General features: G+C 39.6%; 1 protein-coding gene across 2 annotated transcripts; it reads right to left on the bottom strand.

The window, feature by feature from the left end:
* Positions 1-3,581: 3,581 nt before the first annotated feature.
* On the bottom strand, positions 3,582-10,398 carry CCDC117 (coiled-coil domain containing 117). 2 transcript variants are annotated; one of them, XM_068654165.1, is made up of 5 exons: positions 10,043-10,398; positions 9,271-9,321; positions 8,661-8,894; positions 7,106-7,243; positions 3,582-6,584 (listed from the first exon to the last, which is right to left on the bottom strand). In XM_068654165.1, exons 1-5 carry the CDS (start codon positions 10,396-10,398, stop codon positions 6,332-6,334), a joined length of 1,032 nt encoding a protein of 343 aa, XP_068510266.1. In that variant the 3' UTR covers positions 3,582-6,331. The 2 variants fall into 2 exon arrangements, with proteins under 2 accessions (XP_068510266.1, XP_068510267.1); XM_068654166.1 differs by lacking the exon at positions 7,106-7,243.
* Between the last annotated feature and the right edge of the window lie 175 nt (positions 10,399-10,573).

Consider the following 10,573-nt stretch of genomic DNA (forward strand, 5'->3'; position numbering starts at 1 on the left):
CTTGCATTCTATTTGGACAGAAATAGCTTATGGGAGGTAAGCAGGAGCATTGGGTTACTAATGTTTAAGGCGACAGGACTTTGTTTTACAAACTGAAGTAACTTACTTTGTAATACCCTGTCTGAATACTGGATAGTAGTAAAAAGTAACTGCAAAACAAACTTGGATTTAAAAAATAAATTTGTGGTAGTCTGAAAACAGCTTATTACACTTTCACACTGGAAAATGGGGTGACTGCAAGAGGACCCTTAGTACATAATGCATGTTGCAAGTCTGAAAAGCAAGCAGTTAAATGAGGATGACAAAAGTAATACAAAATTAATATGAAGTTCCAATAATGCTAATTAATAAATTTAAAAAAAGGCAAAAAGAAATTAAAAAAAAAATGTTTTGGACAAGCAAGGAAAAGGTTTCTCACCTCTTTAAAACTCAGCTCTAAGGTTTCTAGCCGAGAAGTCCAAAACAGTTCATAGTGTAAGTATACAGTACTTGAAATAATGCCTGGAAAAGGACTGAGATTTCACATACCTTCGTCAGGGCTATAGAAAGGTTGAGGTTAGCACACCAGAGATGTGCAGCCCGTCCCACTGGTTTGTGGCTATATATCCTGTTTTCAGACATCTGGCCTTTAAAGGGTAGCACATTAAAGACTAAGCATAGTGATGACAGCAGTATTTCTGTTCAGTGCTGCATTACTTTCAGTCAATGTGTGTGTTCTTGTGAGTTTGTTGTCTGAGACATCCAATGTAGACTTAGTAGTGATTATTCCTGTATGAGGTTTTCAATTTTTTTTTCCTAGGAGTTGATCCCAAATGTAGATTGAAGTGTGTTGGTTTTTTTTTTTGATAAGACACTGTTTTCCTTAAGATACCCAGGTTATTACAGATTGTTCTCATTCTGGTTTCACTCATGATTCTTACCACTTGAACTGCTTTTTCTGTGCACCTGGAGAGGATATTGTAGCTATAATAAGCACTTAAACTGATAGCCATTTTAATAGCTACTGAAAGTAAGGCCTTTGCTTCCCCTACCACCACCCCCCTGCCCCCCCCCCCCAAAAAAAAAAAGCTAGTGGTACTAGAAAGCTCAGTACTGATACCTTTGAGATTTAAAATTGATTTGATTTATTAAACTGGTGGTTTGAACCAGCATTTTTGAGCATAGTTTGGCTGCACGGATATGCTTTTTAGGTTTCCTGTAAACTTTAGAGCCTGTCCTAGAGCAGCCCAGTGTCTTTGAAGCAAAGGCTGCTACCATAGCAGAGGAAGGAAGTAGTGATGGTGTAATTTTTTTTTTCCCCACCTTAATTGAAGCAGCTGCTAATCATCACTTTGAACAAGAATACTGCAATCCTCAGACTCATCCTTGTGCAACTACAGATAGAATTAGACAAAGGGATTAAGAGTGGCTGGGGTGAATTATATGGAGTAGAAAGCTACCTTCATCTGCTACGCTACGGTGGAAGTTATTCCTGTATTTGGTTACTGCCCTAGCAGGCAGGAAAAGCACTTAAACCCTATAGCCTGAAACACTGTGATGAAGGCACTGGAACACTTCACCTGTGCTGTATCTATTTCCCTCTCTGTCCTGCAACAGGGCACTCAGAAAGGTTTGTAATGTGTCATTTTGCCACCACTCAGCCTTCTAAAACTGCATGCATGACATAGCACTTCTACCCAACAATATATCATAGGTGCCTATAACCACTGTCCTCGTCTGTTTCTGGAAAGTTAGACCTGTGTTGTTCAGCCAGTGCAGCACTGTGTGAGCATGGATGGGATGAATTGTAAAGGTCTTGTAAAATGAACGAAGGGAGGTAGTCTTCAACATGCACTTTTGAAAAGTGCTTCAACTTGGTAAATAAAAAAATTTACTTGGTAAATCACAGGTGTGATTTACCAAGTAAAACAGCAGTAACACTGCTACCCAGTGACATGGATACATACTGCCCATTTTCACTGGTATATCATTTAACTTACCTCAAAGATGAAAACATGTTATGGCTTGAAGAGCAACATTAAGATCTAAGAAAATGTGAAGTTCTCTATGGTCACATTCTCAGGATATTTGGAAATGGACTCTGTTTAGGATGTTTCCACCCAAACCTTGTTAAACACAGCACACAGAAGAGTTTGATGAAGTATTTGTATCCTTCTGGTGCCTTTTTTTTTTTTAATATCTGCAGCTGTGAAAGCTGCAGATATCTCATGGCATGCTTTATCAAGACTTACTGGCAGCATAGGTTCTAATATAAGCTGCTAATATTTAGGGAGAGTGATCTCAATAATAGCACACAAATATTTCTTGTTGGGCATTTGGGAGCCAAATAGAATTCAGAAGTCCTACTCGCGTTCATACTTTTTACTAGACTGAAGTCTTAAGTAATACAAGGGCACCATGGGGTTTTTATATAGTACATCAACAGCCACAGATAAAAGTGAGAGAATTTAAATTGGTAGCAGAGGGTCTTCATTTGAGATCTGACAGTAGATGAGAGGGAAGTTAAAGTAAACCCAAGCTAAGCTGGGGCAGGAGAGGTAAGAGTAATATGAGTGTCATGGGACAGACTTCACCTTTGCAGTATGCTTCTTTAACATGCCTACTTTCTGCTCTAAGCTGTTTTGTGGTGTCTACCTGCATCACAGCAAGTGTGGATCTAGGCCTAGCAGTTCACGCGTATGTTGTTACATGCACAGTTGATTAAATATATGATCTGCAATAGAAACCACACATCTGCCATGGCTCATTGATACAAGACACAAGCGTTGGAACAAACACAAGCTCAGTTCCGAATCCATGCCAATATTATTTCCATCTTCACAGGGCTGGCCCCATAACTGTGATACAACTCCAGTCTACAATTTCACAGCCACATCCACAGGGAAACTGATGCAACTAGGCAAGCTCTACGCAACCTTAAATGTGTTTGGTTTTAAACTACTTTTTTTGTCTCCTACTCTGCACTGCAGAATTATTTAAGCCTTGACTATATCCATTGAATTGACTAATTTAAATTCAATTGAAATTTAATTCATACACTTTAAATCACTCATTATTTGACACAGCTTGGAAAACTCTGGTTGTTTTGAGTAAATCTGACATGCTAGTTTTCTCATTTTGAAAGCAAAGGTAATACTGGTCTAATCAAGCAACTTGGTCATTCAAACTGCTTGAAAAATTATTAAATAGACATTAAGAGCGGTGTTGCCTACCAATAAAGTAATTATAAAAATACTCCACACTCCAACATTTCTTGATTTTATACAGAAATAACCAAGCTAGGCACTCTGAAGTAAAATAAAAGATCTGAAAATACAAGCAATAGCAACACCTTTTACCAAAGGTAACCCTTTGTTTTGTCAGACATGTTTGGATCATGACAGATTCACTGCCCTTTTCTGTCAGCTTCAGGTTTATTCTGCCATGCAGAACACAGTGGAGGAAAAAATTACATGCCTTTGGGAACGTGATTAAACTAAAAATCTTTTTAGTCCAAAATATGATCTTACCTTCCAAGTAAAGGATGGACATACATTCACAAGTTTTGTTTTCACTTCCATTAAGAATGAAGCACAGCCATCTAAAAATATTTTAGAAAATTTATTGAAAACTCACATAAAAAGGGTGATTTGGCCCCAAGAGAAGACAGACCAGAATCAGTTCTTCCATATTTCAAAATAAAGTTTTTTCCTAATACTGCATCACGTTTGCTATCCTGCTTGTAAACAGAATTAATAGACATATTTTGGGGAAGTCAAAACCAAATCAAACTGTTACAAATACAAAAGTTTGAAAACACCCACACTAGCTTGTCCTCTCTCTCTCCAGCTGATTGCTAAAGCAAGAATTTTGCTCGGTCCTCCTAGACAACTATGGGTCCTCCGTTACCCGTACTCTTCTTCTCCATCAGTTTAAGGATTCAGCCATGTTGTCTCCTAATAGTGGCATAAATTAATTATTAAAAAAAATCTTTTATACCAAATTTCGTAGACACATTTTTTCCCCCATCTCATGGTCTTCCTCAGTAGTCCACTATATTCTTGTTTCAGATGTCAGAATAACAGGGCTCGGTGATACTTTACTGACATCAAGGGATTAAAGAGGAAATACATGTCTAAAAGCTAACCTTTGATACAAACATAGCAGAAAAAGAAAAGCATGTTTAAAAGGCATCTACACACGTTTGTTCTCCTGCAAATTTTCTGGGCAACTTGTCATTCAGTATTTTAAGAGGGAAGAAACTGTCTAGATTTGACATATTTAGACTTCCCAGATTTTTCTGCACCTTGTGCCATGTATTGCTGAGATGGTTTCATCACTTTTTTTTTTATCCTTTCTTTTCAGCTTATTTAGGATCAGAGCTATCAGCCAAAACAGTCCCAACCTTGAACTTTCACTATAATCCTGCAAGCTTAAAAATTGATACTTATTTAGAGGCACCACATTTTCTACCTGCAATAACTACAGCCTTCCCCAAACTGCATTGCTTTACTTTATACTCAAGCAATGTAGCATGTCAAAGGCTGTAGATTTTAAGCGAGTTCATCAGTTTAATAATAAATGAGAAAGTTTACACAATTCATGCAAGAGATTTATAGCAGACTGAAAATAAAATAAGACAAGAAGGATCTGCACGCATTCTCCAAAGTTCCAGAATGGTAGTTATACAACAGTTTTCAGAATAATACCTATTCAAATGTTGGAATGTTTTTAGTGAAGCTCTGAAATATTTTAGCAAGAGACAGCAAATTTCACTCAACTTTCAACGAGAACAGCAAGATATACACAGGATTTAACAAAGAGATATCCTTCAAAGAAAGCTTCTCTGATCTAAAAGAGAAGAATGACTGCAGAAGACAAACTTGATTTTAAACTATCAACAATGGGTTAACCATTAAAAAAAATCAAAGATTATCAATTAGCTGTGCAAAGGAAGAATAGATTTTCTTACGCAAACGGCTGCAATACTGAGAGGCCCGTGTACTTGGCTCCTTTATGTTAGCAGGATGTCAAATACAGACTAGGATGCTAAGACTCAACAGAACCTATTACTTGGAAAGGGATTTCCTAAGAAAAGCCTCAACTGAGGTGTCTCTGCAAAAGGTCTGGGACTTAAGACCAGAAGATAAGATCTCTGCCTTGTTTAAGCATAACAGAAGTAGTGTGCACTGAGAAAAAGTACAAGCAATAACTCATTGAGGATTCTTTTTCTTAACACTAAGCAGGGTACAAAATTCTTTTGGCATACTTCTGTATAAACTACGTGGCATCATGTTAATGGCATGTTGTAGTTTAGACTGTAAATACAGGTTTCTGCAGGCAAAAGACAAATGTCTTTTTTTAGTTTGCCACCAATATCAGCTGTCCCACCTAAAGTTTGGGACTTAGTTGTACATGACATTCAGCATTTGACTCTCTTTACCCCAGAAAATCAGCTATTATCCAATTCACTTATCTTTATAAAAATTAAAGGATGCCATTTATTTAATGAAGAGTTACGCTGTCTTCAACTGACTTTCCAACTCAATGTACACTAAGAATCACATCACAATGTAAAATATGAATCAGTTGGCTGAGAACCACTTTTCCCTAGACTTCGCACCATCTGGGGAGGAGGGTCATCAAAAAAACAAACTATTCACGAGCCAATGAACCAAAGAAGACTGAAGTTAGTAGATAACTTGTAGTATCAAGTTAGTAGCCAGTTTTACTTTCTACAAAGCAAGAGGCTTATGCTCAGCTGTAATATTCCTTCCCTACCACATTACAGAATGCATCATTTCAATACTTGAGTTTACATGAAGTGCAAACCAGCTGCAGATGAAACGGCCATTGTGTGAAAAGCTGTATTTCTATTGGGATTACTTTTCTGTCTCTGACTAAACTCAAAATTACTTCTTCCTTTCAATACCTTTTTGTGATTTTACTGAAACTAACTGACCAAGCACAGTATATGCACTAGTCTTAGTGGCTCAGTAAGTGAAAAAGTGTGGCTTGAGCCACCATAACATTCAGTATTTGGATTTTATACCTGACCAAGGACTACTAAGAGGACATTTCACCATTAACAAAGATGGAAAGCTGCTTTCTTGTTCCAAAGGTATTTGAGTTGCTTTCTCAGTAAAAATTAGAATATTTAACAGAGCAATCTTTTTTTTTTTTTTAAAGTTTCCTGAAGTTGTGTCTGGCCAACCCATGTTCTTACGATTGTTACTAGGAAAAATAATAATAATAAAAAGTCAGATTCACACATCAAACCAGAAGGAGAGAATCAAAAAAACAGCAACAAAAAACAGCAGAAGTTCACCACTTCCAGTCTACAGACTTGCATCTACAACTCCATTTCTTCTTCTGCACACCCAGAGATTCCCAAACTAGTATACATATCTGGAGACACGACAGTCTGTTGTGATTCAGGGAATATTTCAGTCTGTGGGTCAAAAGCAGCTCTTGGTGTTAACTGCTTTGCTTGACACCCTTCTGTACTCTGCTGCCTCAAGTTCTTAACAGAAACAGGCTTCAGTTTATCTGTGAGAAATTCAGGAAGAGGTTTCCAAAGCACCAGCTCCATAGAAGGACGGCTCCTAGAAGGGATGGAGTGCCAGTTAAATTACAGTTCTCCAATCACAACTGCTAAATGCAGAAGACCAGTGAATATCTTCATCCTTCGTGCTAGCCTGGAACTATATTCCAAAATGCATATACCAACTATTAAATTTCCTCTTCCTTAACTAGTTCCATTACTTCTAGTTCTAACCACGCATTTTCTTTCACACAAAATTTGTTGAGTACTGTTGGTCACACTTCAGGACCTTCTTCTTTTGGAAACCCGCATATATAAAAATGAGGATATAGTTGTTTATTCAAGATGTTTCATTCTGTACAAATGAGGAGAACAAAACACAGCTTGATGACCACTATAGTTACACTCATTTTGTTTCACATTAGGATAGTTTTTCCTATTTTTGACCAGATGAATGGTCTGCTACACAATGTTGGCTGCATCATGCAGTAATTAAGGACATCTCCACAAACACAAGACCAGGCCTCTCATTTCATTTGCATGTATTAGCTACATAGCACCATGATTTCCTCCAGAACTTACATAGACTCTATTATTTTCTTTGTCAGGACTTCACCAAAATCCCTCTTCATCCCTTTTTTAAGGGTATCTGACAGGATAAGAGTGGGCAGATTGCTAACATTTCCATCAGCATGAACTTCCTCATCTTCATCAATTATCCTAGGAATGGAGGGGGAAGAGGGAAATAAACACTATTGAGCATACTGTTAACAGGCACATCCACTGCAGTTCTATCTACGTGCACTGCACTATACAGTGTAGATAGCTGACCTAGGCTGGGTACCAGAAGCAGCGGGGCCATGTTAACATGAGTCTCTCTTGGGCCAATATACCCTAAGAATGACTGTTACCATAGAAGCCACTTGAGCAGCTATGCCACTTCTGGTACCTAAGCTAGCTTTGTTATCTTTGCATGGTCCAGCAGTGCACAATGCACACATACACTGAGAAGAAAAAAATAAAATACCACAAATTCACTTCCGGGGCAAGTGTAAAATTCAGTCATATTACAAGAGTGAGTCTCAGTTACGTAGTAACTTCACCAGCTTAATTCTTCAGATGTCAACTCTGAGAGTTATTTAAAAGCTACTGAATATAGTTCTTATCTTTAAAGATTTGGCATCAGTGTCTCTGATTAAGAGCATAAAAAGTTAAAGCATTTAGAACAAATTGGAGGCACCTCCTTTGTTTTTGATAAACCTTTTATAGAGAATTTAGTAGAGTAGCTGGGAAGGAGGGGGAACAGTCCTCTGAGAGTTCTAAAGCAGACTTTGTAATGCAGGTGTAGCCAGATCACAAAGAAAAAACATTATTACTTTACCTATGAGAAATGCATCTCTTCATGCATCATCAATTGAGTAATCATCTAAAAAAATCTTTTTTTTTTTTTTTAATTTTGACTTTTCTAACAACTGTCTGCAGTGTGTTTTTGTTTTTTTTTAAGAGTATTCTGGAATAATAGCACAACTGCAGTCAACTGATATATACACAACATGCTGGAAAACCTTTCAAATACAAGAATGCACAATATGTTTATTAAATGACTGTAAAAATCTACCTGTGGCCACCCCGCCATCCCAATATCAAGCCACCTGATATTTAATAGCAAGATGAACCTCAGTCTTACTGCATATGTGCAGAGAGAGATCTCTGATTCATGCTAATTTGTACACTAACAAATTCACATCTGTCCTGAGCGTTTAGAAGAATTAATTGCAGAACAAGCTGCAATTGGTTGAAAAAAAGCTGAGCTCAAGTCAGACTATATAACATGAGTTAGAATTAGAGCTCTGGATACTCACAAAAGAGTGTAAGAACCCATTATGGTACATTGATGCTGCATGATGATTTTGAAGAGCATATTTATTCAGCATCTCTTGCATCCTCAAGTTCAGATCATAATAGCAGCCCCAACACTCATAAAAACATAGGTAGCCTACAAAGAAACCACTTGCACACAAAGTTGATCTCAGACTTACAGTAGTGTTACCACACTGCTAAATGCTAGTTTTACCCCTTACTGCCCACCAAAAAGGGAAAGCTCAGCAAAGCCAGTCTACTCAATCCCTGCATTTACCTGTCCTCAATTTCCTGAAGCTTCCTGCGAGCAACCTCGCATTGCTGTTCCCCCATTGTCTGATCCATTTCTTCACAGGGAATTTCTAACATGGCAGTTTCAGGACGGCTGCCACCATACCGACTTGCTACCTCCCCAGCTGCCTGCTGACCTGCACAGAGAATCCATTCTTCAGTGTTGGGATTCAAAGGGCAATTTTTGGTTCCTGTCAGTCTCTTCTTCTTCACAGGACAACTAGGAAACAAAATAAGTTTACAATTGACAAAAGAGAAATGTTGTATTCTACACAAAAATATGTTACAGAAAGTAACGTGTGTTTCACCAGATTTGACTAACTATGGAAATACAACCTCCACAAAACAAGACAACATTGCTCTTATTAAAACATGGGTACCCGTGCCAGAAAAATTAGTGCTACTCAGTTAATTAGGTAGCTGAAGTGGATTTGGGCTTGCTCATGTGCAATTCAGGGGAAGAGTTCCAAATTGAAACAATGGAAGATGCTCCTTTCCTACGTATCCTGTAGATAAGATGTGCTCAAATCTTTATTGAAAATAAAAAGGAAATTCTTATAAGATTTCTCAGGCTATTAAAGACAAATTTAATTTACCCTTCTGCCTCTTCTTCTAGCTTATGCTTCTTTCCACCTCGAACAGTGACACTGTAAAATAGAGAGAAATGGTTATTGGCTTGCAATTCTATCTTCCAACGACATAGATTTTCAAGCAATATTTTCCTCCCTTTTCAAACTTCACGCACAGCTTGAACAGCAGTAAGAGCAATAGTTGCCACATGTCACCAGTTGTGAAGGGACTGAAGGGTTGGACAACAAGGACCAACTTTTGTTCCAAAGAAAATCAAAGAGGTCTGTAATTGCTCAGTTCTCTGAGTGGAATGCCTGATAATTTCTCCTTTATATTATTTCTTTTTTCCCCAAGGGGCAAGAACAATTTTTGCTAAAATTCAAATGCTTCAAAACTAGCATGTGAACCAACTTCAGGCTCTAATAATACATTGATGACAGACTCAAATTAAATGTGACCAAACAACAAAATATGACAGAATAAGACTTTATACAAGTATTTTGTGTTCACGTATTAGAAAGAGTGAGTTTAAAAAGAAGTACAAGAGCTTAAAGCATATCAAGATCTAGGAAAATTCGATCGCATTTCTTTCTTTTTTGAAGGTTCCTTCTTCCTTCACCAAGAAACTTAAAGGCAGTAGGAGACCCAACACAGTTCTAACATACAAACAATACAATACCGGAAGAAAACAAATTCGAACCTCTCTTGGAAAGACAGGTTATTTCACAAGGCCAGTACAAATGAGGAACATTTTCCCTTCCCCGTTCCCGCAGTAACGATGCTGATGTTGGTACTTACTGGCTGTGACTCTGCTGCTGGTGCAAGCCTCGCGGGTGCGCCGCGTTTGTGAAGGAGCCCACCGGAGCGACAGTCAGGCTCTCGTTGTAACTCCCAAGCGCAGCAAGAGCGGCAATGTCAAAGCTGCTCTGCAGACACGCGCCGGAGGAGCCGCAGCCATCGGCGCCGTCGCTCCTGTTCCCCGCCAGCATCACGGCGGGGGGCTGCAGGTACCCGCGGCCGGCAGCTCCGGGCTGCGAATCGTCCCGCGCGACTCCCGGCAGGCCGTGGCGGTCAGGGGCCGCGGCCAGCGCCTGGGGGAACTCCAGGGCGGGCCCCGCAGGGATGCCCGGGCAGGATCTGCCCAGAGCTGCCATCTCCTGCCGAGCAGACAGAGGACGTCAGCCCCGCCAGGCCGCGAGGGGCCGGCCCGGCACCGGTGCCGCCGCAGGGCGAGCGGCTCCCCTCAGGCGGGCCCGGGGCCGGCGCCGCCTCCCGCCCTGCGAGAGCCGCGCGGAGCTCCGGCCCGCGGCCGCCCCCGCTGCTCGGGCC

Source organism: Anas acuta, chromosome 17 (assembly GCF_963932015.1).
Source record: "Anas acuta chromosome 17, bAnaAcu1.1, whole genome shotgun sequence".
NCBI classification, from domain to species: domain Eukaryota; kingdom Metazoa; phylum Chordata; class Aves; order Anseriformes; family Anatidae; genus Anas; species Anas acuta.

Coding starts and splice junctions, on each gene's coding strand:
- CCDC117 (XM_068654165.1), bottom strand. CDS start 10,398: ATGGCAGCTCTGGGCAGATCCTGCCCGGGCATCCCTGCGGGGCCCGCC. Junction 9,322..10,042: donor CAGCAGCAGAGTCACAGCCA/GTAAGTACCAAC, acceptor TCTATTTTACAG/TGTCACTGTTCGAGGTGGAA. Junction 7,244..8,660: donor CTTCAGGAAATTGAGGACAG/GTAAATGCAGGG, acceptor CTCCATTCCTAG/GATAATTGATGAAGATGAGG.